The 27,592-nt window shown below is 41.6% G+C and overlaps 1 protein-coding gene across 6 annotated transcripts in view; it reads right to left on the reverse strand.

Moving 5' to 3' along the window:
* The window catches only part of APP (amyloid beta precursor protein), a 264,540-nt gene that overhangs the window by 90,563 nt on the left and 146,385 nt on the right, over positions 1-27,592 (reverse strand). For 2 of the 6 annotated variants that reach the window (XM_059164523.1, XM_059164522.1), the window contains exons 6-8: positions 25,777-25,979; positions 9,840-10,007; positions 7,484-7,540 (exon numbers count right to left, since the gene is read on the reverse strand). In XM_059164523.1, coding sequence (XP_059020506.1) covers positions 7,484-7,540; positions 9,840-10,007; positions 25,777-25,979 — 428 coding nt within the window. The remainder of the gene's footprint in view (positions 1-7,483; positions 7,541-9,839; positions 10,008-25,776; positions 25,980-27,592) is intronic. The other 4 variants (XM_059164526.1, XM_059164525.1, XM_059164528.1 and 1 more) reach the window with 2 other exon arrangements.

Here is a 27,592-nt window from a genome sequence, read left to right on the forward strand (position 1 = left end):
ATCCCTCTCTCTCTCTCTCTCTTTTTTTTAAGGTGGGTGGAGGGTGTGTGTGTACATATTTGCTTTCAGTTTATTATTTATTTATTTATTCTTTCCTTTTTGGGGGGTGCGGGGGGAGAGAGAGAGAAATAGAAAATGCCCCATGCAGGAATTGGGGGGAGAGGGAGACAGAGAATCCCAAGCAGGATCCACACCCAGCACGGAGCACCCCAGGGCGGGGCTTGATCTCACAACCCTGAGTTCATGACCTGAGCTGGAAATCAAGAGCTTAACCGCCTGAGCCACCCAGGGGCCCCCTTGCTTTGAGTTGCTTTGAACCCCAGTGCTGTCCCCAATGTTCTCATAACAAAACATAACCACCATCACTGGGGATGTGATGTCAATGAAGTATTTCCCTTCCAGCATTTTCCCCTGAGAACACTATACTTTTTAGGAAAGTTACTTCAAAAGGAAGTAACTGCACAAAAATCACTCCCTTTGCCTCTTTGGAGGACCTCTGTAGGAGACACATGATCAATTTCAGCCAATAAATCAAAGTTTATGCCACGTTTTTAGTTCATTTCAGTTCTGACTGTATCACTATGCAGTTCTCCATTTCATGCCAGGCAACAACAATGTGGATCGAAACACTACAGGCATTGAGAAAAATGGCCCCTATCATTTTGATATTTGCTTGATTCCTCAACCTCGAGGAGAAGCATAATGTTATGTCAAGAAGGGCTTAGGATACAAAAGGAGTGATAACCTCACCTTCAAACAGTAACGAGCTGGACGACTTCCACCAGGCCACGGGGCAGAATGTTTCCCCCAACAGAGGCCTGTGAATGGCATTGAGTCAATATACTACTGTTAGACTCTAACAAGAAAATGTGGTTAGTCTCCTTTCGTCAGGAGAAAGGCAATTTATCTCTACAGCGCTGACAAGAGAAGATGAAAGTAAATTAAGACCCATACCAGTCACTGCTTTATCATCGGCAACGCGATTTTACACAGAGCCCGCAACGGGGCGACTTGAAACGGCTGTGAGCATATCGAGGTGGCAAAGAGGCTCATTCACAGAGAGGTGAAATATGAACCTATAAATAAAGATTTTAGGTGGAAATTTAATCTGGAAACAAGGAAGAGCTTGCAGATGGCCACCCTGACGTTAACGAAAAGGAAAAAAAAAAAAGGTCTTCCCATTTCCATAATTCTAAAATAACTAAAGTCCCAACCATGTTCTGAACTCAAATGTGTATCGCAACCACCAAGTCCAAGTGAAAGAAGCCACTTGTAATGTGAAAATACCGTGTGACCCTTAAATATGGGCCTAGACCCTCTAAAAACAGGAAAGAACAAAGAACAAAAGCTCTTCTCTCCCCGCCACACCCTCACTTCAGGTTTGTGTTGTTTTTTTTTTTAAATATTTCATTTATTTATTTGACACAGAGAGAGAGAGCATAAGCAGGCAGACAGGCAGGCAGAGGGAGAGGGAGAAGCAGGCTCTCTGCTGAGCAGGGAGCCTGATGGGGGCTCGATCCCAGGACCTTGGAATCAGGACCTGAACTAACGGCAGCCGCTTACCCAACTGGGTGACTCAGTTTTTAGAGCCAATGGGATCAATGTTTGCAGACGGTCCGTGTGTATGTCCTGCGGACATAAGGTAATAAAAATGTGGCTCAACACTCAACAGAGGGGTTCAAAAAGTCAGAATCTGCAGCATGATCTACTTTCAAAAAACTGCAGCAGGAAAAGTCAGATTGAGCTGTTAACCTCTGTGGAGGTCTTAAGGATAAAACCAATTTCATCAGGCTCTGGCCTTCCATACCAGTCTCTCCCTACAATTGTATGTTTTACTTTATATTTATTGTTCCTTAAGCCCATCACATGCCTGGGTCTCATCTCATCAATAAAACTGTCAAGTTATTGGAAGCAGGGAACCTGGTCTGCTTGGCTCGTGTCCCTCAAAATACCCAACTTAGCACTAGCACCTCCTGAGCTCAAAAGCAACAGCTTTATTAACAGAGGTTATCATAATGATCTTCTTTTTGTAAATAATGTTTTTTGGAGCACAGCCCTGTATGCTTACCTACTGTATATAGCTGCTTTCATGCTACGATTCCAAGTTGGGTATGTATGACAGAGACCATACGGCCTGCAAAAAACCTGCAAAACCTAAAATATCGACTCTCTGGTCTATTATGGAAAACTTTTGCCAAACCTTTTATTAAACTACCTACACTTCTTTGGAAATAGCTGAAGAACAGAGTGCAATTATAATGAGCATTTTTTTACTGTTCTGAGTAAATGAGCTTTGATTTTTTTTTTTTTTTTAAATGCTGGTTTGCTGAGCAAATCGATTCCTGTCCATCTTAGGGATTTGTTCCTATGATAGTATGTATGATAGCTTGGAGGAAGAGGCCATTTTTCCATCTGCTCATTTCTCGATACCAAAGATGTGGCTTCTCCTATATGTCAATCTAATAGATTTTACTGTCACTGAGGTGGTATGTAATTTAATGCACTTCCACATCTTTTTAATGATTTTAATTACCACTAATAATGCCTGGCAGTTTTATAAAAAAATCATAATTCCATTAGTACTCGAGAATGTGCTAACAGGAACTAATATTTGCTATTTCGCAATCGAAAGAACAAGTACAGCGTGACTGAGAACAATGGTTCAAATCTGGCCAAAAACTGAATGCCCGAGCGTTAGGACAGGATATGACAACTCTGGGGTGAAGGTGGCACATTCCATTCAAAGGCTGCACAGTGAGTTTGCAAACTGTGAGCTTCGCAGGCAGCAGCCTTAGAACTTGGAGATGGTGATTTGGCCTAATTTAAGATGTCCTCATTATTTTTGTATTCTGTGGAAGTATGTTAGTCTATTCTATCTCGACCATTTTGATGGGAGTAAAAAACAATCTTTTCCCTTTCTGGATTCTGCATGAGGCCCGATCTAGCCTTTGCAGAGACCCTAAGGCCATAAACATGATCCCAAGGTACATCCTAGATGCCAAGAGATCTGCGCGGTAAGGCCACGTGGCATCACCAAAGACGGCCGTTCTCTAGCATATGCTGGGATTCTGCGAAACGGGATAGGGGGTGGTGCATGGGGGAACCATCAACTTCCGACCCAGGGATTTGCTGGGTTAGTTCCCCTAATAGCACTCACATTAGAGTAGAAAGACTACAAGACCTCTAACTACCCTACACTCAGCGTAGCAATATCTACCCTACCTTGTACACACTGAGAGCCAGGGTAGTGGTCTAACAACCTCATTAACATCTGTCAAGAACTGGAGGCTCCTGACATTCAACACATCCACAGGCCCTCAAGTTCATGGAAAGCATTCCTGTTTATACCAGCTTAGTTATATCTTTGAATCAGATGTGGGCTCACTTAGTCTAGATCAGAGGCTCTCAGTGGGGGGTAGGGGGGTGATTTTTACCTCTCCCTGCCCCAGGACACAATTTGGCAAAGTCTGGAGACAGATGAAGTCATTATAGTTGGGGTGGTATTACTGGGGTGGTAATACTGGCATTTTGTGGGTAGAGGCTAGAGATGCTGCTAAACATTGTCCATACACAGGACAGCATCTGCAAGAATAAATTAGCCCCAAACGTCAGTAGTGTCAAGATTGAGAGACCTTGGTTTAGGTATGGTCTGTGTCACAACTTGCTGCAAGAAGAGAGCCGAAGATGGGTCATTTGTCGTTCTCTTTGGCCAGACCCTTTGGTGCCTTTAGCTGACTAAATCCGGCCTGATCCTTTGTGTGACATTAAATGCCATTAAGGAATCAGTCGGTTTGTCTTTTGAGATGCAATCTGATGGGAAGAACGCTAGGGAAAAAAAAAATCATTCTCTCTTGTTCAGAACACAAACTAATCAATAAATTAATAAACTAATCAATAAACCTAAGATTAGTTGTTGTTCACAAACACAAATGGGCAGACACCAGATTAATGTCAGAAACAACTCTGGTATCATTGGGTACTACATCTCCAACAGGAAAAAGATCTTACAAAGGATACAAATCCACAAGTTTATGAGTAAAATGAAATCTCTTAGCCTCTTATTTCTCTCTTTTTTAATCTGTGGTTTAGATCCTTATCTACAACAACAAAATTTTAAAAAAAACAACAAAATTAAAAAAAAACCCCACGTTCCTTAAAATTGCAATAACCAAAGATTTAAAATCTAGAAATATATGATCATAATATGTTTTTACAGGAACATGATTGCATTTATACTGTAGACCATTGCATATTTTCCCCACATATGCAATGTTAACATCAGTTTAACTAAGGAGCTTTTTCTATCTCATTTCATATTTATTATTTGACTAGAAGCAACTCCAACTGAGAAACCCATAAACAACCACTTTGTTGAAGAGAGACCCTCCAATGAAGCCCTAGGCTGGTGAAGGAGGCAAATCAAATAGGCTAGCTCACCTTCTTGTTGGGCTCATTTCTCAGACTACATTCTGCTATCTGCATTTGACCTCCAGATGACCGGGACTTCTTTAATTCAAATGTGAAACTCCGCTATAAATAAGATAGCATCGTTGCACAGGCTATAAATAACTAGAAATTACAAGCTTTCTCTAGTCTGTTTGTACTAGCACTGCAGAACCCTCCACTTGCCGTGATGAACAGTCTCTGTAGGTAGACAAGAAAATAGAGCTGCCAAAACCACTTCAACCTCCTAGGCTGGAAATGTGTCATGATCCCAAACACACTACAAGTAGTTGGAGAATATTACTGGAAAATAGAAAATAATGAGAGATTTTCAAGGTCTGTTTGGAAGAGCTGAGGACTGAAGAAATTCATGAAAGTAAAAGAAATTTTGTAAAATATATTTCTTAAAGATTTTATTTATTTATTTGAGAGAGAGAGAGTTTGAGAGAGCACACACACGTGGGGGCAGAGGGAGAGAGCACCCAGTCCCGATGTGGGGCTCTCTCTCACACCACGGAGATCACACCCTGAGCCAAAATAAAGAGTCGGACACTTAATCGCCTGAGCCACACAGAGGCCCTCATGAAAATAAGGTTATCAAGTAATCATTTCTGTTAATTAATAAGAATGGAAAAATCTAATTCTTTTATATGCTAAAATGATATAAAATATTTTTTCTATGAAAGGGGGAAATATATTTATTGAGTGATGCTATCTTTAGTGCATTTAGAAAAAAGTTTTTAATATTCTTCCTCTTTCTGTTATTTTCTATATTCTTAAAATACACTCTGAACTTTAAATGTAATTTTTCTAACCTAAAAAACAGAATCAAATCCTTGGTTGTACGGAGTGCAGTGTATAGCCGCAAATTCATTTATGTTTCAAAGCTGGTCCTGCCACATTTTGATGGCTCTCACGGCCTCATTTTCTCCTATGTATAAAGGACATGAAGGAAATGCCCACAAAGTGCTCCTGAGAAAAATAAATGATCCGTGAAAATGCCTGGTAAATTGCAACCCGCCACGAAGATCAATATATTATTAATCCTACAGTGTAAATACCCAGTTTTCTCTGGTCCTGTGTCAACTCACTTGTCATAGTTTTGATGGCGTTAGGAAAAAAATGCTTTGTCACAGTCACAGAAAGTACATTGATTGCAGTAGTAAAACCCCTATATCCTTCAAAAGTTATATATAAAGTGAATGGATTTGAATCCTATGGTGGTCATTAAAAAATTTTTATGGTCGATAATGAAATTATTATATAATTCTCTATTATTTAGCTTTTTAAATTTTATTTATCTTCTAAAGATTTTATTTCAAAGATTTTATTTATTTATATGAGAGAGAGAGCGTGCACAGGAGCAGGGGCAGGGGGAGAGGGAGAGAGAAGCAGTCTCCCCCATTGTGCAGGGAGGCTGAAGAGGGGCTCATTCCCAGGACCCTGGAATCATGACCTGAGCTGAAAGCAGATGTTAAACTGACTGAGCTACCGAGGTGCCCCTAAGATTTATTTATTTTTTTAGGGGGGGGAGAGAGAGAAAGAGAGAGAGAGAGTTAGAGAGAATGTGCACATGTGCAGAGGAACAGAGGTAAAGAGAGAAGGAAAGCAGCACACTACTTGCCCAATGGAAGGCTTAATCTTACGACTCATGAGATTATGACCCAAGTGGAAATCAAGGGTTAGATTCTGGGCACCTGGGTGGCTTAGTCATTAAGAGTCTGCCTTCGGCTCTGGTCATGATCCCAGGGTCCTGGGATCGAGTCCCACACTGGGCCCCCTGCTTGGCGGCAAGAAGCCTGCTTCTCCCTCTCCCATTCACCCTGCTTGTGTTCCCTTTCTCGCTGTGTCTCTCTGTCAAATAAGTTAATAAAATCTAAAAAAAGAGAGAGAGAGAGAGAGAGAGAGTCGGATGTTTAACCTACTGAGCCACCCAAGTGCCACTTATTTATATATTTTTTAAAAAGATCTATTTGGAGACCAGGTTTTTTTTTCAGGATAATATAAATAAATGCTAATTTTCATTACATCTGAACTACTACTGAAATTGTATCTCTTTTTCCAACAACCATAAGCATCAATTGTGTGTGTGTGTGTGTGTGTGTGAGATCCCTAGCCTAAAAACGCATAAATCTATTTTTGGATATAATCCATATTTTAAAATAAGTACTAGAATGTTTAACACCACATTTTATTTGTTTACTTGAGAGAGACACAGTGAGAGAGAGCATGAACGAGGAGAGGGTCAGAGAGAGAAGCAGACTCCCCATGGAGCTGGGAGTCTGATGCGGGACTCGATCCCAGGACTCCAGGATCATGACCTGAGCCGAAGGCAGTCGTCCAACCAACTGAGCCACCCAGGCGTCCCAACACCACATTTTAAAAGCAAGCTAGACTAATATGCCAAGTGGAATCATCACAAGTCACAGACATTCTAAGGTTGGTTAATGTAAGATTTCTTTAGATGAATCTTCTATAACCATATGATAAAACTCAAAGTCAGGCACTTCTGTCCCAGTAGTGTGCATTCACAGAGAGGAAGAAGAGGTGGTTAGGAAATTTAGACGGGCTCTTTCACTTCCTAAGGCTTCACCATGTGCCTTACAACACAGAACTGAAGTCTGTGCATATACATTAGTCCATGAGTTAGTACAATGCATGCATATTATGTATTTTTCTAGGAAACAAGTCACTTATACATCTGTGGCTTCTCAAACTGTGGCATCATGACAGCTTTAGGAAATAGTGATGCCAACTAAAACACAATAATATTATATATACACGATACATAACAGAACCACACTGAATTGAAAAAAAAAAAAAAAAAACGATCAGAAATAGAAGTTTAGTCAGTGCTCTTAGCCCGGGATCTCAAGTTGTCTGGCAAAATTGCACATAATTACAAAGCAAAGGAATGGAAATAAACATTTTATTGAAAGACAGGTGTTGGAGACACATAAAACCATGCAAAGAAAGTGATGATCCATGCACTGGACTATGTCCTCCCCGCCCCAGCCCCCTCCAGTGATCGACAACATACGTTTAACAGCATCTTGGGGAAGAGGTTCCTGGGTAGTCTTGAGTAAACTTTGGGACACTATGGAGAAAATAAAAGAACGTAACTAAAAACAAAAAATAGAAACACGCAAATGATGGTCGAAACTTACATGATTCCACTGACCAAAGGGAAAAACAAAAAGAAAAACATTGGAAAAAAAGCAAAACTAAACAAATACCCTGAGGTTGGGCTCCAGCACGGAACCAAAGTAAACATGAACCTAAGAGATCTATTTCCACAGTAATACCTTAAGAGTGCTGGGTATTTGGTCTTCAATAGCATTTCCAAGTAACCTGTTCAAGATTTCCTGCTCTCTTTCTCCCTCCTTAGTGCCAAGCATCTCCAGTTCCCAAGGATTCACACCGATCCCCCATTCACAGGGCACCTCCAGCTCCCAGCACGGGCCATGTGTTATTTTACTGTCCACTTAGATCTGCCCATACTTCGGACCTTCAGCCTCTCACATTTGCTTTCTTGATAAATTACTCTATAACCTACCTGCCCTTCTGAAACTAAATACAGACTGTCTGGCTTATCATTACATCTTCATTGGGAGTCTTTACCTTTGGCAAAGCTCTCAGCAAAAGGCATACCATCCAGAGGCTCCGGCTGACCTGTGGTGCCCACGGCTCGCCCCAGCCTGAGCCAAATTAGACTGATGATGTGGAGAGCATGTGCACACGGGCTGCAGTAGGGTTGTGGGGGCCGGGGGGAGTAATTTCTAACTCAAGGCAAATTCCTCCTCACTGGCTATAATTTTTAAAAACCTTCTTTCTTATTGCATGTGCGTGCACGCACACACACACACACACACACACACACACACAATTTATACTCCAAAAAATAAGTCCACCTCAGGGAAATGGAGAAAGAAAGTTGGAAATTTGCCAAGAAATCTCCCTTAGCAGCTAAACCAGTTAGAATCTCTGTAACAAAAGTCTTTTGTTCAAGAGGCTCCAGGCAACAGAATCCCCCATTGTGTTCCATGTTACCTGACCTAATTAACTTCTTTGTTTGAAACTGAAGAAAGGAGTCTTTTGAGCTAGAAGCTACCATCATCCAAAGGCAGCCAGAAGAGAAGCCCTTGGGGTTACCAATTCCTACATCTGTTCTCACACAAGATAGAAATGGAGTCATCCCTCACTCAGGAGACCAATAGGAACTGTTCTATTAGATTCCACTTAGATCTGGGCTTCACAATACAAGGTCTTAACAGTGCAGGTCCTTTTGTTGTTTAGTGTAAGCCCGTGATCACAGCAGAAAACAATTTATATAATCCCTAGGAATTCCAGGCAGGATATGGTACCTGTCTCCCTTACAAGAGCAAGGGAGAAAAGGCAGAAGTCTCTCAAAAAAGAAATGCACACCCACTGAGTTTAATCTTTAATTTCTCAAGTTGAGCAATTATTTCTTGGGTAGTTTAATTCTCCCAATCACGAACAACAGTAAATAAATAAAAATGTGGATTTTCGCACAGAAGGCTGTCAGCAAGAACAGAAGTCCCCTATGTCTGGTTCACTACCTCCTGAGTGCCACCTCTGTGGTAAAGTTTCATCTCACATTTGAGTCACTGTCACTGTATGTCTTTATCCCCTGGAGTTATGAATAGCCAGAAGTTTGAAAGAAAAGGTTTGGAAAATTATATTCCCCAAGTCTCTTGTCATTCAAGGTTTCTAACGTGAAGTGAAGAGCTTTCTTCTGCTTCCAAGAGAAGACACGAAAAATCAATATTGCAACCGGCCCAGCAAAAGCTCTGAGGCCACTGGGGACTTTCTATCCTCCGGCATTTGAAGTGCATATGCTCGATTCAATCACATTCGCTGCTGACACAATCAAAGTCGCATGTTACAACATAACTTAAAGGTACTCATCACAACAACCCGCCTTGCCGAGGCAACCAAAGCTGCATCGGCCGGGCTTCCGGTGGTCAGCCTTGTTTGCACACATATTGCTCATGCACAGACCCGAACACACAGGTGCACAGACAAACACGTACGCAGACACTTGCAGAAGACAGCTGAGAAGTCAAAACAGCGACCTCAGCTTGGCTTAAAGAGAGGGATTCGAAAGAAGTCCCTAGAGATTGCAAGACGAATGCACCACAGCTAGTAGAAGAACACATCCAGGGCCATGCTTTATTAGAGAAAGACGGAGATGTGGGCTCGGGGTGGAACAGACGCAAGGAGACGCCCGGCAATTAGAGGAAGTGGACAGAGAACGTGGTTAGTGGTAGCAACAGACCCGTTCCCAAGGACCAGGAAAACCGATCTGTTACAGAGAGCGGAGTCAGTGGCGAGAAAAGACGAAAGGTGGCCAGGCTTGAGGAAGGTCCACTTACTGACGCTGCCACACACGGCCATGCAGTATTCCTCTGTGTCAAAGTTGTTTCGGTTGCCGCCACATCCGCCGTAAAAGAACGGGGCGCACTTCCCTTCGGTCACATCAAAGTACCAGCGGGAGATCATTGCTCGGCATGGCCCCGTCTCGGCCTGTTCAGAGCACACCTCTAATCAGAGGAGACGTGGGGAACCACATTTAGCATGAAAAGGTACCGGCTCGCGGTTCACGCACATGTTTATGTTTCTTATGCATCAGTCCTCCCGGGGGGTGGGGGGTGACGTGGGCTGGGATGATTAGGCAGATTCTGCCCAACATTTTAATCACTGACCAGGACTTTCGAATGACCTCGGAAACAGAGCCGTGCATGCTCATCTGGTTTAATGAGGGTAGCTTAGTAGTAATAAAAGGATTCCGGCTGAAGTGAACCAATCTTTAGCTGCTTTTAGGTGAACAGTAAATGCCCCAAAGTGTCTGCACATTGAAACATCTCTTCCCTCTAAGAAATAAACTCCTCTTCTAGAATAACCTCAAGTCAGCTTTAAAGGTAAAAGGATTGTGTCTGCTTCTAATGCAAAAAACGTACCCTGTCCCCGACATCTGATTGTGTTCCTTCATGAAGGACAGCCTTGCCTCGGAGTGTAAAATAATTATACCTATTTTGAACGTGATCCAGTCTGCAGAGAGCCGGCCTGTCCACTGACCGTATTTGAAAAACATATGGAACATCTGTAAATATAGTGACCTACAGCCAATTATATTAACCCTAGTTAAATATAATTTTTGTTTTTTCATTCAACTGTCCTTTGGGCAATAATGTCACAAACAATAAACCATCGTCAACCAACTCTAATTTGTTAAAACATACCATGCCCCATTTTACCTTAAAGCACATCTTACCTGTCGACATGCTTTGCCACCTTCCCCAAGATCAGCGTCACGATCCCTGATTGATCAAAGTGTAATAACCTCTCTGTTTCCATTTGTAAAGTTATGGTAATTAGAACAAGAACTCTTCCTCCCGTGTGTATTCCATTTTTATTAGAAGTAAAACAATTCCCCCTCTGAGTCTGTATCTTGCCTTAGCTCAGCTTATAGAGAAACTGCAGATGCCTAAGCCCACACAGATGTCTTATTTATTAGTTTTATCATACCAAAGAAAAGCATCCTTCTCACAGAGAAATGTCACTCAAAACTCAGCGCTTCCCAATTAGGAATATTCAGCAACATTCCTCCACTCAATCCTTTAATCCTTCACTCAAAGACAAAGATCCACACTGTTGACGTAAAGAGAACGACTGTTTAACTTCCCTATACACCACTTATTGTTCTTTCCAACTGAGACAAAGAGGTGACTGCAAAACCAGGAGCTACCACCATCATGATGACGTTGACAGTCAGTACAGAGCTCAGAAGGTGGAGGTCAAACACTGTGCAGGAGAAAAGCCAGATATCGGATATCCAAGGTGGTTCTGACTCTCTTTAGATGGTTGTCAGATGGACATTTCTGCCTCCAGGAGCATCAGGGCTCAAGGTCACCCATCTCTAATGTCTTCTCATTCAGTACCGCTGCTTTGGAAGTCCATTCTTGCTAAGCCATGATACATTTTCAGCTCGCTTTCTGTACCGAGCTCTCCTGTACAGTGAGAACCTGCCAACCCGTTCACACAAGCTTCCCATCCACTTGGCAATTTGCTTTATCTTCCACAAAGTAAAGGATGGTAGTCATGCTTGAAAAGGATAAAATAAGTTTTGGCAGTGGAGGAGAGTCTGATCACCTGTGAGTTATTGACAGAGCAGCTTCTGGGCCACAGAGCGAAAAGCCAGATGCCCCAGAGGTGGGCTCCCTTCAAACCACAGCCATGAACTGTCTCCTCTCCTGGACCTTAATGACTCTTTCTCTCTCTCTTAGCTCTAAGAAACACCTACAGGCTCTCTCCCTTGTATTTCCCTCACCAATCTGCACGTTTATGTGACTGCCTCTTTCTTGTTTCTAAGATGTGGTAATATTCATCATTAAGCCTCTCCTCAGGCTGTACTAACTGCAAAGAGACTGCCAGACAATGGTATCTTCTGAGCCTACACCGTGCATGAATTTGGCCCCGGAGTTACCAGTGGCCGCTGCTCCTAGAAAAACACAGGGTGCCTGCATGACCCAAGTCACAGGGCCACCGGCAACAAAACCCATCGTGCCTCAACAACTCACAGCAGTCCTCACATTTGGTATGTCCCAGTCCATGCCGCCTTGCACTCGTTGACCGCAGGCCCCCCAGTGAACACCATGGCTGTGCAGGGGCAGGACACTGTCTCTAGGGCATCTCCTGTATACGAATTAGAAGTGAGAGAGTTTGGGGCAGGGGAAGGTGAAGCAGTGGGATAAAAGAGTGATGATCCAAGGACAGGATCTGTGATAGATATTTGGCTTTCTGTGTCCCCTCGGAATTTCTGCTGATCGAGGCAAAACCTCCCAGTCTAGAACTCAAATGGCATTTTAATAAAGCATCAAGTGAAACATTTTTATTTAATTCATTTAACTTTTCTTCGGTCTCATTCAAAATGGCTACCAAACCCCTTTGTCACACCCAGATTTGCAGAGTCCCAGTCAAACAGAAAAAATCATTCAGGACACAAAATCCATTTATAAGTCAAGTAAGTAAATGGAATGAACTACGCGACGAGCCTACAATTCTTGCTGGTGTCTCCCAATGCAAGAGTCTTGACCCATCAATCTGAGAAGGCAAAGAACTGAGTGACACAACATTGGGTGGGAAGTGTTTGGGGGGCTCTCTTGACATTATCAGGGCTGCTCCTGCACTCTGGACATTGAAGGCCCCACGCAGTTTCACACTGGTGTATGTGGACAAGGTGAGGCATAGCCATCAATCTCATAGTACTCAAATAGAACACGTGATAACGTGGCCAGAGGTGGTAAAATAGCGTGTGATAATCTAATGTCAAATGTACTAGGCAGTACCCACATGGGAGCCTGGAAGAACAGGGGTACGAATGGCTCCCTTTGGAACCTCTCGAAGACAAGGGCTCTGTCCAGCTGGTTCTGATCTGCTGACACGGGAGGAAGGCACTCCAGCTGTTCTGGGCCATAGCAAGGACAGCAGAAGAGAAAGAGCAGCTCGTAATCCTGCCAGTCTCCCGCGCCGCTGTTCCACCATCGAGCTGGCATCTCCCACCACTTTCCTTCTGGCTAGGACTCGAACGTCAACCCCCTCGAGTCGCAGGGCTCCTTTCCAGGGGGAAATTATTCACAATATCATCCACTAAATGCAGAGCATTGAGACCCTCTAGGACTGTAATTCCCCCAAAAGAGAATTCACCTGAAAATTAAACCTGTGGTTTTCTTTTCTCCACCTTCATTTTCTTCTCAAAATGTAAAATAATAAATAAAAAGATTCACATTTTAAAGCCACTTAAATTCCAATCCACCTTCATTCATATTCAAAGTAAATCTTCCATATCATAATGAAGAAAATTTGTCCAGAATAATAGACGCTGGGATCTTTCTCAGAATGCTTGAAGTCAGATAGAAATACTGACCCAGACTTACACAGACATCTAAGAAACGATGATCTTTGTTTATTCATATTTAATTCTTAAGCTTCTAAGATGACAAACAGGTTTCTCAATATTCATCTAGCTGAATTCTGCTGGCAGGGAAGGCTTAATTTCTTCTTTTAGAATAGCTCTATCCATCTCTAAGACAAGAGACCACTTAAACTGAAATGCTAGTATACACAAAGCATATGAGTTTATAAGCTTAAAAATGGACTCTATGCATTTTATATTGCATTTTATATCTTTGTAAGGTAGGCCTTGGCCAACAAGCCCTGGGCTGGTTTCAACACTAAATTCCATTTTCTAAAAATCAGTATTATACAAATATAATACAGGAGCAAAGTGGCAGCTCCCTACGCTATACAAAATGATTAGACAATCCACTGTCCAAAAAACAACGCTTTAGCCACAAAAAATTAACTCTAAATAGATGTCAAATTGAAGCAAACTTTATTTTAGACAACCAAAATTAGAAAATTTTATACTTTAAAAAAAATATCAGCATGAAGATACCTGAGAAAGTTGCAGCTAGGCTGAGGTTAAAATCGTTTTCAAATGTACAATAATTATAATGCCTTCTTAAAAAGCAAGATTAATGGGTGCCTGGCTGGCTCAGCTGGTAGAGCACACAACTCTTGATCTCAGGGTCATGAGTTTGAGCCCCACATTGGGTGTGGGACCTCCTTAAAAAATTAATTAGTAAGTAATGTACAAAGTTCTCTTTATTTTAAAAAATAAAGAACAACATTAATAGATTAATTATCATTACATAAAGCATTAACTACTAAAGAATAATTTTAGAATAATGTAAAGCTTTTTATTATTCGTTTTTAGTAGTTAAGTTTCAATTATTCTGACTACTGGAATATGAGAAAATAAAACCAGTATTATATGGAATGTATAAAGTTTAAATTTACAAATTTTGAGAAAGCAATCACTTGAATAATCCTAGATTTTTTTTTATAGAAAGCTAGAAATTGTGTATTCTGATATTATAAAGAAATAAACAAAGAAAATGACGTAGGAGAATTTCTCCATGTGCTGCAAGAATATATGCAGAGTTAAAGTTCAGATACAGTACAAATATACCTATTTTCTTTGAGTTAAAAATTATACGTCTTGAAATTTTACTTTATTTAAGTAGTTTCCATTAATTAAAGTGGAGCCCAATGCAGAGCTTGAACTCACAACTCTGAAATCAAGACCTGAGTCGAGATCAAGTGTTGGACGCTTAACTAAGTGAGCTACCTCGGCACCCCCATATCTTGAAATTTTAAACTAGAGTAGAAAGGGCAATAAGAAGACAAATATAGTCTGACCTTGTGATAAATCACTCGTTTAATGTTAACAGTAAAATAAAAACAATGACAGAAATACTAAAATCTACTAAATATTCTTATCTTTAATATTTCCAATTAAATGTTGACTGATCTGCCTAATCATTTAATCAATTAATAATGACTATGGCCAATTTCAGTACAGTTTAGAATTACTCATTTTCAGCCTAATTAAGTTATTTCTGCAATTCTAAATATTATTATGGGATGCAATTTTGTGAGCCTAAGTTATTAGAACTTACAACTCAAATTCTGTGGAATAAAGTAGACAGATTCAGGTTTAACTTATAAGTATAATTTTAAAAAGGTAACATACCAGAAAAAAATGGTTTTTTTAAGAGTGCATTTTTTTTGGAAAGTAGATTTACATACTTTTAATTAAAAGAAGATATGATGATGTGCTTGCAAATATTAGCAAGTAGCCATCAGAAAACCTGTCCAGTAGAAAATAATTCTGATCAGGGCAACAAATGACCAGATATTTATTACCTAGTAATCATATTTTATGAAATAAAGGCACGTAGAAACAGGTAAGCAAGCTTGAACTAAAGTCTTATAACAAATCTCACTTAAGCCCCAAATATGGGTCGGACTGTACAAACAAGTGATGGGAACAGCTGTGCATGGTCCCGGAATCACTGACTCTGTAATTGCGAAACGACGGGTGTCACGGAAGTCTCTACAAGGTTTCTGTAGTTGGCTGGCCTGTTAACTGAATTGTGTTGATGCTCTGAGGCTAACCCGTACATCTGTCATTCCAATTATACCTGACCCAGTTCTCACATCTCCCCATGATGGAAGAGTATAAAATACCACCTGAAGGAGATCCACTTGTAAGGATTCAGACTCACCAGCACTCTCGTGGCCTTGCTGGGCACATTCACAAAAAGGCACCCCTAGGACTTTTCCTGATTTCTCTGTTCCCTGTTTGCTACGGGAATAAACTTGTTTCTCACGGAGCTGTGTGGTTAGCCTGAAAACAACACGGTACTATAAGAAGCTCCAGACTCTAAGTCAGAAAAGAAGAGGTCATGTCCTCTTGCTGGAAATAAGGCAAAGTGACTTTTCTCAGAGACTGAGAGACAGGGGATGCTGGGAACTCATTATCTCCAGGAAAAAAAAGTGTGATTTATAATGTTCAATGATTTTCCGTGGTGTAAAGACTCCCACCATTGGTATTTCAAGATACCACTGGTTGTGGCTCACAAAACTCCTGTATAATCACATTTAACAGGCTACCAGTTGTCCACACTGTACCAGTGAGAGGAACTATAAAGGGACAAGTCAACTAGTCACAGTTGCATATGTAGGAAGATAGTAAGAATTTTCTAATTTGCTTGGTCTTCAGAGCTCACTTGGTGATATTTGATAATACATTAAGAACACCCCCACCATAGATAAGGATGGTTTCCCCTTCCAATCTCTTATTTCCTGTCTCAGTCTCCTACATCGGCAAGGTATGAGGGGCATGCAGTGCTACTAGAAACTATCCCTCCAAAGCCAGTCCATGGGTCAATGGGGCCAGTATACCTGGGTCTCAGCACCCACTCCAAATCTCCATCTCTGAACCTATGTTTACCAACTGCCTCAGTGGCTTGAATGGACATTAGTGTTTGAAAAAGCAGTGTGATCAACCTTTTTATGTGCAGCTGTAATGTGAAAACCAGATATGTAAGATTCAATCATTTTCTGAAATGACCAGAGGGGAAAGATGAATAAAAAGAAGCAGAGGTTTTTTGGCTTAAAAAGAGAAGTCCACATACATTTGGGAAAAAAGAAATACAACATATTTTAGTAGAGGTGTTACGACTCAATTACGCTCTATCCCCCAAATTTAATTTTACGAGTTAGTCATACATATTTCTTTGGCAGTTTCAATACTTGGGCCTTAAATCCAATACCAACATAATAACTTTCTTACATATAAAAACAGACTTTCAGAAATCTGAGTTTAAGTGATAATGTTCTTATAACATGCCAGAACACCAGGAATAAAAAAGTTATTACTTTTATTTAGAGAAATAAACAAAGAAGCAATGAAGAAGGCTTGAAATTTATGTTCATCACCTCTGCATCAAGAAGGAACTACATGGGGGCACCTGGGTGGCTCAGTGGGTTAAAGCCTCTGCCTTCAGCTCAGATCATGATCTCAAGGTCCTGGGATTGAGCCCCGTATCGGGCTCTCTGCTTGGCAGAGAGTCTGCTTCCTCCTCTCTCTCTGCCTGCTTGTGACCTCTGTCTGTCAAATAAATAAATAAAATCTTAAAAAAAAAAAAAAAAAAAAAAGAAGGAATTACATGGAGTTCCTGTTCTTGCAACAAAAAGGATGCTTCTAGATAATGTGAGTCCCAGATGGACAACTGTCCTGCTGTTTTATGACCATTTCTGAGGGGAGACTGGGTGTGTCCACCTTGCCATTTTAGCTGGTCTCTTATCACGGGACCGGAGGGAAAGGATGGGCCTCCTCCAGCTGGGAACACGTGTCCCTGATTGCTATGTGGACACTAACCACCATCTGCTATTTTAAAACAGTGCACCAGGGGAGAGTGAATTGCTTTTGGAAGAATACAAAAACAAAGCCAGGAAGGCAGTTTTTCTCCATCTCTCACTGCCTATGTGACAAATATGCAATAAGCAATCTTCAAAAAAAATAAAAATTTTGTGCTGATTTGTCTCTAAGCTATGCAACTACATTTCATGGCTTACCAGATAACTGCTTTTACCTGATAAATGAGAATTTATCATCTTTGTTTGAGCCTGTGTTTTGTTTATCTATTCTTCTCAAACAAACAAAAAAATGTCCACTGGCTACCTCCCATGTACAAAACGCTGACTTCAGTGTCACAGCTGACATTAAGATGAGACAGAGTCTCGTGGTGTTTCCCTGCTCACGTATTTAAAGCTGGACATCACTGGAGATCCCTGTACCACAGTCCAGAGGTTAGTAACCAGATAGCTTCTGCTTCCATCTCCTCTCAGGGGACATCCAGCAAACACCAGAGACAGTTTTAGTTGTCACAATGGGGCAGGGGGTGTGTTGCTGGCCTGTGGTGGGAGGGACAGCACTACTTAAACGTCCTAAAATGAACAGAATGGTATCAACAAGGAACCATTGGGCCCAAAACACTGTTAAGGCTGAGACTGAGAAAACCTGCCATGGTCCATGCAAACACCAGAAGGCTTCATGATGCACTGTAGTCATTTTGCCCAATCCAGAGACTGGACTAGCCAATAAGCAACAGTCGCCTACACCTCAGAAACCCTGAGTAAAAACTATTGTTAAATTTCAGAACAGCATTAGGCATGAGATTGCCCAATGAGGGTTATGTTTCTCTTGTGAAATGGTAGAATTCAAACTCATAGGCAAGGAACACAAAATTTCTGTCCAGATTTTGTCATGCTCTCAGAGTCTACCTTAGAAATTATATCCAACAAGAACAGAAAGTAAATTAAGAAATAAGAGAGATAAACCTATTCTCACAGTTAACTACTCGAACAGTCCTACCAGATACACGAAACACAGCACACTTTTGACAAGTCTTTGGTTCTAAACTCCTTCTACCATTTCAAGAGTCTCTCAGATTTTATTTATATTTACTTTATTTATAAAAGTTTACTTATTTATTCTTTTTTAGTAATCTCTACACCCAACATGGGGCTCAAAATCATACCCCCGAGATGAAGAATCGCGTGCACTTCGGAGCCAGCCAGATGCCTCAAGCGTCTCTTAATTCTTAAAATTTGGGCTTTTGCTGCCTGGAAGACTTAAGGGTTATACTGAGCATCTTTTGAGGTGAGACTCAGTCAGGCTCGCCTCACCTTGATTTCTTGCTCTTCTAACAAAATTCTAAGAGGTCAGAAGTTGGAAGGGTGGCTGGAAGCTAGCGATGACTGAGAAGGGCAAAATGGTTGATGGCTGAGGTGTTTAGGCTGTAAACCATCCCGCTTAAAAACTCCAGGAAGCATTTTTCTAAAAGAGAATTACAGATTTCCATTAAAAGCCACAATTCTGGGGGCGCTTGGGTGGCTCAGTGGGTTAAGTCTCTGCCTTTGGCTCAGGTCATGATCTTTTAACCCTCTGAGCCACCCAGGTGCCCTCTCACTCTGACATTTTAAGCAAACTACCTGACTAGCTTTCTGAATTGGGACCCTCTAACTCCATGAAAAGAAGCAGTCAATGCCATGCTCTGTGTGTATGAACACCTCACCACCAATGGCTGACATGCCATGGGCACCAAAGAACAGGCCACTTCTTCCATCTATGCCCAGTGCCAACACGAGTTCTCTCGGCATCGTTAGGAAGGATGTTACCTTCTGGTCCAGGAACAGGACTGTATCTTACTTGTCCTTAGTCATAACCCTGAGGGAAGGCTTCCTCAAAAGGGAGCAGCCATTGTCCCTTTGTCTCGTTCCCTTCATTTTTGGGCAGCACGCTACTATGAGGCCTCCATGAAGAGTATGTGAGCACATTTTCATGTTCCCAGGTCATGCTCCTTTTTTCCCCAAACTTGGCAAAAAGTTAAATATGAGTGATAACTAAGAATCCTATTACTGAGTCACGGGACACCTTGTTAAGTGTCAGATCCATCAGAGACAGCTAACAACGGAGATGTGAGAAGCAGGCTAATGTTTGGTTCCTCTACCCTGGAGATCAGGGCAAGCCACTTTGACTTATTAATGACAATTCTCAAATTCCTTCTGTTTGGTGCTCTATAACCGGGCAAATCTCAATTCTTCTTGAAAAATCACTCACATGCCAACTTCTCATCAATGCCTTCATTAAAACTGAGGCCGAGCACTCTCCTTCCTCTGGGCTGTTGACGTGCCCTACCAGCAGGATGGAAGAAACTCGTGTCTCTCCCCAGGAGGGAGTGTGCAGGAAAGGCTGGAAGCAACATGACGGAGCTACCTTATTCATATCCCTTTGCCCCCAGGAACCAGGGCGATGCCCAGAACCTGAGTGTCTGGTTGATGTTGGTGAACATCCAGCAGTAAATCACATGGTGCTGCTCCCACATTAATGACTACCAGAGGGGGAAGAGAAACAATTTAATTCTGCAGAGTTCAGTCATGTAGCCCAAGGCAAGCAACATGAGATTGAACTTTTTAACTTCATCATCATATGCGATGCTTAAAGTGCTACCTGTATCAGTCTCCGTCCATTTAATATGAACTTCCAAGAGGTTCAAAATACCCGCAAGAAATGAAACATTATCTTGAAATGCAGTCGCATTTAATATTATCTGGGTTGAATTTTCAGCTAGACATAAAATTTAACTGCAGGTACTTTACTATACAATGTATATTCATAAAAAATAATCTGGGTTTAGGTTGTTTTTCTTAGCATGTATCTGTAACTATCACCTCTATTATACCAATAGATACGGATACAGAACACTTATGCTTTTTCTAATTAAAAAAAATCTATCTGTTCATTTACCTTTGGCATTGCTACTTAGTAGTGAATATAAGTTCTCTGAAAAATCAGAATAATGCTTATAATTGTGACAACTATAACACTTCAGGTTAATTGAAGACAATTAATTTACTGTCTACCAGGAACTGTGCTAAGTGTTTCTCATAGATTATACGTCATTGAGCCCTCACCAAATCATTAAAACGAGGTTGGTATTATTAAACCCCACTTTACAGAGGGAAGTAATGAGACTTCAAGTAAGGAGACTTATTTGATTGACACAAATTTACATGGTTGGATGACAGCTGGGATTTGATTCTGGGCAGCATGTGCTTTTTTAAAACAAACCGAACACTTACAGCGTGCCAGGCATTATGGTAAATGCTGAACACAGAGCAACTGTCATAATTTGTTCAACAAACACGAACTGTCTTATCAGCATCTACACCATACACGTGAAAAAAGCTAACCAAGGTTACTCATCTAGCCTAAGGCCATAAAATCAGTAAAAATTCTTCTCGAACACTGTATTGGTCTGCCTCTAACCAAAATGAAAACTCCCTTAGTGAAATGAACCTGTCATGGTAGTATCTGAAATATAAACACTTCCTAATATTCCTCTTTCCTTCCTTTCTTCCCAGATTTATTTGTTTGAGAAAGTGAGAGCAGGTGGGCAGGGGGAGGGGCAGAGGGAGAGAGAGAGAGAATCTCAAGCAGACTCCCTGCTGAGCCTGGAGCCCGACTGGGGGCTTGATCTCATGACCCTGAGATCATGACCTGAGCCAAAACCAAAAGTCAGATGCTTAAATAACTGAGCCAGCCAGGTGCCCCTCCTATTATTTTTCTCATGACCCATATCAGGGATTTTTCTCTAAGGACCCAGATAGTAAATGCCTCCAACTTCGTAGGCCATATGGTGTCTCTTGCAACGACTCCACTCTGCCTCTGGAGCAAGAAAGTAGCTATATAGGTAAACAAATGGGATTGGTTCTCCCCTAAGAAACCTTCGTATTCGGAAACAGGTAACTGGCCATGTATGGCCCATGTCATAGTTTGCTGACCTCTAATCATCATTTAAATCATAATTCTAAATTTTTAAAATTTTTTTTAAAATTTTTTCTTCTCTTTTTTTTTTTTTTAACAGATTTTATTCATTTATTTGACAGAGAGAGACACAGTGAGAGAGGGAACACAAAGAGGGTGAGTGGGAGAGGGAGAAGCAGGCTTTCTGATCCCAGAACCCCTGGATCATGACCTGAGCTGAAGGCAGATGCTTAACAACTGAGCCACCCAGGTGCCTCAACAATTCTAAAATTTAGGAAGGGCTCAGTGTGAGATAACAGTAAACAAATATATGACTATAGCAAAGGAATACACATCTACCAGAGAGCACAAATCAATAAACTGAGCCAGTATGTATTTGTAAACAAAAGGAAAGGGAAAAAGGAAATTCTGACAGTAATGAAGTAGAAATAACCTGGTCCATTTGGTTTTGAATGCTGGCTTCACCACCTCCCACATTCGTGGCCGTGGACACTTAAAAAAAAAAAAAAATTCTCCAGGCCTTAGCTGTAAATGGAGAAATAAAATTTCTACCATATGGCATAGTTACAAAAGGGTTGAAAGACAGATGTTAACTGCCCTAGAGTGGTAGGCAGGTCCATCTTCCACCACAGCTAGCTCCCCACCACACTTTCCTACAGTAGTGGAGTGCCTGGGGTCAGCAGGGGCACAGTGATTACTTGCTGAATAAATGAGCAGAAGCAAAAAAGCAGACTCATTCTATATGAACAAAACAGGCAAGAATAAATCAAACATTATGTCGCTTATTATAATACCAAAGTTTAATCAGAGTTTAGAATCTATGGTTGAGTCAGAAATTGCCCTGACATCTTGGGTTATGAAGTGCTATCCCTTCTGGAATCACAGAAAATCAGGAGCAAGCATCTGATATACTGCTGTTTTACTCAAATTGGTATTGGTTTATTCCACAGGATCAATATCCAAGTTTTTCTGAAGGACCCAAACCAATAAATCCTAAAGCTAGATGGATGTAGGAGGTGCTCAGTTTTTCCCCTGAAATTGGTAACCGAGTTAGAACTGACATCTCCCATTTCAGCATCATTGATTCTAATACAATACAGCGGAAAATTTTATGACCACGCCGAAATGTTCTATACTCTCCTTCCCTCTACCTATTTCATTCAAATTTAAACAGGTTATAGAACGATTGAGTTTTTGTTATGAAGCAAATTAAGGAATTGTATTAGTGGTAATATGCTGGTAATGAAGAAACAATTTTCTTATTAAGTAGGGCTGTAAATCACATTTTCTCTCAGGCACTGAAACATTAACGTTGAAAACTAGATTGTGAACCTCTTTTCAATATCTCTTCTTTGCAAGTTGCTTCTTATTTTTATTTTCAGCAGGCTCCTTCTAAGTCAAGTTTGACAAAGTCAGCAATCAGGAATGGCACTGCTGTCTTCTTCATCAGAGAAGAGTTAGCTGGGAATACAGGCAACTCTCTGACATGGACCCAACATACCATGTTCCTTTCCCAGAAGGCCTTGCCTCAATTATACTTCTGTCCATTTCAGGAGTCTCTCATGGGATGGATGGATTCCTATTAAAAGCTCTTCTAGAGCCACCTGGGTGGCTCAGCTGGTTAAGCATCTGCCTTCGGGTCAGGTCATGATTCCAGGTCCTGGGATCAAGCCCCGCACTGGACTCCTTGTTTGGCGAGGAACCTGCTTCTCCCTCCGCCTGCTCTGCCTGCTGCTCTCTCTGTTTGTGCACTCTCTCTCTGACAAATAAATTAATTAATTAATTAAAAAAAATAAAAGCTTTTCTGTTTCTAGCATTAACAGTAGATACTGTAAATGACCATGTTGTGTGTTTAGAAGGTCACTGTTAACTGCTTTTCTTGCCATTAACATTATCAACTTGTTACCTTCTAGGGCTAAGCTTCTTAAATACAAAACAAAACAAAAAAACAACCACCTAGGCTGGAGATTTAAAAAAAAAAAAAAAACTATTTTAATTGCCTTCATCTTTCTACAGAAAATATTGTAACCTATATGTCTCTATGTTCTATCTTAGCTAATAATGCCACATTGAGAGAAAAACTCACGCAAAAGAACTGGACTTATTTAGAACATAAGACGACCATATTATCTCAAGAGAACTTGGGCTTGGTTTGGAATATCTGCATTAAGTTTATGTGGCACTTTCTCATTCTACTGCATTAATTAAGCTACTCCCTGTTCACCCATCCTCTCACAGCAGTAACATAACAAAATCTCTTCATTGTTTCTACCAGAAAAATCCTCAGCACATACACAAAAGGTCCCGAAGTGATCACTTCAGCTGATACTCAAACTTGCCAGCCTGACGTTGCGATTCTCCACATTTTAGCCCTAGCCTAATCTTCCTGTAACTGTCTCATCTAGAGACATCCGCTCCTGTTTAAATCAGACGGACCTTGTCTCCCAATCATGTCTTGTACCTTCCCATGGCAAACTTGGGTTGCTATCTTGACTAGAATACAATGCACGGGTAGACCTACTCCGAGTTCTTCTACTTCTAATCCAGATGCTGTCTCCTCTGTAGAGCCTTCTCTCATGGCTTACTCTTTGCAGTAGGCACTGGGCTCATACTGTTAAACACAGATGACTTCATGTTTCTTTAAGTTAAATTTCCTACCAGATTTGAACATCCATGAGGGTCGGCTCTCCTGTGTATTCTCATCATGGGATCCATTAAGCTCAGCAAAATGGCTTATACCAAAAAAGGTGCTCCAAAAATGAGTGTTGAGTAAGTGGGCATTGATTATGTAAACCGCTCTCTTGGTGGAGACCATGAGAACTTCCGAGCCACTGCAGAATACTAGGTCCTGTAATCTGTAGTCACACATCCTGGAGGTTTCAGGAGGAGAAGCTCTAAAAAATCTGTCCTTTCCCTGCTAGGAAAATAGAAACTAGCAAGTTCATTAACCACAGATGGTCCTAAGAGGCACACGAAACACACTCCAGGAAAGGATGCTTTGTGTATGGAAAAAAACCATGGTTCAAACAAAATGTGTACCAGCTTACGAAAGTCTTTAGGTGCTAAATGCCAAAAGAAGTTGCATTACGTGGGGAACAATGCAGCAAAGCAATCTATCTTCTACTCTATTTTGTAACGAATATGTGACTCTTTCAATGAATTTTTAAATTAATTCTGAGTGTCCCACTTGGAATCACCTCCATTTTCAAAACTATAGGTTCAAGCACAGAACCTCAAAAACAATCCAGCACAGAAGGCCATGTAGGACGCCGCTTGTATCAAACGTCTAGAAAAGCAAATCGGTCAAGTCATGAAACAGACTGATGTGTTGCGTAGGGTTGGCGGTGAGAACGAGGACGAACCGGACGGGAGGAAGAAGCCTACCGGGTGACGGAAACGTTCCAAGACTGGATTGTGACGATGGTCGCATGATTTGGTAAATTTATTAAAGCCTCCGAGTTATACACTTAAATACTGAAAAATGAGTGGATTTTATATGTAAATTATGCCTCAATGAAGGTATAAAAAGTGCAGTGATCATCAGAAATCTACTTAAGGCAGAGAAAGTAACCCATGGTAAGCTCTAATTTAACAACAGAGCTGAACTCATCTTACCTCAATAAAAAGTGAGGGGAAGACTCACAATGCTGTAACACGTGTGCACGGACTTGAGAAGTATCTGAATACATTTAAATTCCATCCATGTGTATTCACCCCCTCTAATTCTACGAAGGTCTATCACCATTTGCAAAATAAATGCATAACCTTGAAGAACTGTGACCCAATGGTTCACTAGTTGCTATGATACTATTTGGTTGTTTACTGTAAACTCAATGCTTGCTTTTATTTCACGGAGACAAGAGGAAGTCTGTTAGTTCATTCATGTCCCAACATTCTTAACAGGAGCATTAATTAAACAGAAGAAAAAGTCTGAAGATAACTAACACACCATCTACCTCTCAAAGAAGGCACTGCCAGTCCCCTCAATAAAGCAGTGTAAAGACAACACAAACATCATCCAAGTTAAATTTCACAGCAAAAAATAAGTGATACCTCACCAAATGCTGTTCTTCTTTAACGAAAGTTCATTCCAACTATTCACTCCGCTAAGATTTAACTAAAACTTTCTACAAGGCAGGCCCTCTGCGCGATAATCCGTAAAAGCCAGTCCTAGCCCTCAGGGAGCTCGTAGTCCAGGTGGTAAAAGAGGCAACAGGGAGTCGGATAGTAATAAATTCCCACTACGGGGGCATGCCACGGAGGTCACCTAAGGCGGCCTCTGCCAGGAGAGACCGCAGCTGCTTGGGCGGGGTCCTGCAGAACAAGGCGGGATGTGCCCAGCAGCATCAACAAGGCACAGAACAGGCTTAAATCAGGACTGCACGTTACCTGAAATGAATGGGTGGACGGCTTGTTAGACCCAAGAGAGTTTAACAAGCACAAGACTTGTGACTCTGAATTTTATTTTTGGTGGGGGAAGGCGGTGGTGGTAGGCCGGAGAGAAATGTCAGACTCTGGCATGAGGCTTCCCTTTTCCCTAACAGGGGAGATCCAAGTAAACAGGGAGTTACCTCGGACCACCTCTTCCACAGACTCCGTGGTGGTGGTGGTGGTCGTGGCGATGCTGGTGGTTCTCTCCGTGGCCTCTTCGTAGGGTTCTTCCGCCTCTTCTTCCACCTCATCACCATCCTCGTCGTCCTCATCATCCTCGGCTTCTTCCTCCTCAACGTCAGCCACTTCCTCCTCCTCTGCTACTTCTACTACTTTGTCTTCGCTGGAGCAGGAAATAAAAATAACAGTAACAGTCATTTAAACAAATTTCAGGAAAGAGGGAGGGGGCTCTATAGCAAAGGATTTTGGTAATTCGAGAGGGACTGTGGCACCAAAGGATAAACATACACAAGGCTCGAAGCCGGTAGGTCAGAGTATGAATCCCAGTGCAGCAGATCTACAGTGTTCTGGGGTTTGTTTGTTTGTTTAAGATTTTATTTATTTATTTGAGAGACAGAGTGAGGGAGAGAAAGAGCACAAGTGGAGGGGCAGAGGGAAAGGGAGAAGCATGCGCCCTGCTGAGCAGAGAACCGGATGTGGGGCTCGATCCCAGGACGCCAGGATCATGACTTGAATCAAAAGCAGATGCTTAACCAAGTGAGACACCCCAGGTGCCCCAATTCTATAGTGTTTTACCCCTGGCCTCAGCTCTTCTTAGTTTACATAGTTGCAAAAAGGCTATACCATGATTCCAATTATACGATATTCTGGAAAAGGCAAAAATTATGGAGACCATTGGTTCCCATGGTTCCTGAGGGATCAGGGTGAAAAACGGAGGGATGAACAGGTAGAGCACAGGGGATTTGTACAGCAGCAGGAAAATTACTCTGTATGATACTCTAACAGTAAACACAGGACACATGCATTTGTCAAAACCAAACGGAACTGCACAACACAAAGAGTGACCTCTAGGAACTAATGTATTGATACTGATGTATCAGATGTACCAAACTCATGAAAATGTTAACAACAGAGGAAATGTGGGAGTGGCCGGGGAGGCGGGGGAGGGGGGAAGAGCATCGCTCTGTACTTCCTGCTCAAATTTTCTGTAAACCTAAAGCTGCTCTAGAAAAATAAAGCCTATTCAGCAGGATAGAGGAAGGAGAATACCCAAACTGAATTCACTGTGTGCGGATGACTTCTCATCCTGCATATGAAAATACCACACAGCATCTGCATGGTAGATAGTAAAGGTGGAAACTGGGTCAAATATTGCGATTCAAAGTTTCAACTGGATATGGACGAGGAAGAAAAAACTGGGGTAACTAAATCTGTAAGACCGAGCTGTCAGGGATGCCTACTGAAACTACAGAGCTGTGCTCCCTACTCTTCCCTCTTGGGTAAGTGCTGTAGATTATCGAGTATTTCAGTGGTTCTCAAATGTCAGCGGCTATCAGAACCACTTGGAAGGCTTCCTGAAACACTGAGCACTGGGCGTCATTCTTCAGGGTTTCTGGATTAGTGTGTCTAGGATGGGACCTGAGAATTTGCATTTCTAACAACTTCCTGGGTGATTTGACGCTGAAAATTAGGGGATGATACTCTGAGAACCACTGGAATATGCAATGTTGAGAAGAATGGTAACAGTCAGTAAATCACAGTGCAATTGGGAAGGGGATCAGAAATAATACCTAAGGCATTAAATATGTATCTACTGATGCACAGCGGTAAGAAATAAATCGGCACATGTGGATGGAGGAAGAGGGGTATGTCTGGGACAAAATGAGAAAGCCCCAGTAAGATATCCTTGTGGAAATTGTGCACCTGCAGCGCAGACATGGTCGAGAGCATCTGAGAGGTGATAAATGAAGATAGGAACGTGTTAAACAGTAGAAG

The sequence above is a fragment of the Mustela lutreola genome, chromosome 2 (genome assembly GCF_030435805.1).
Source record: "Mustela lutreola isolate mMusLut2 chromosome 2, mMusLut2.pri, whole genome shotgun sequence".
NCBI lineage: Eukaryota > Metazoa > Chordata > Mammalia > Carnivora > Mustelidae > Mustela > Mustela lutreola.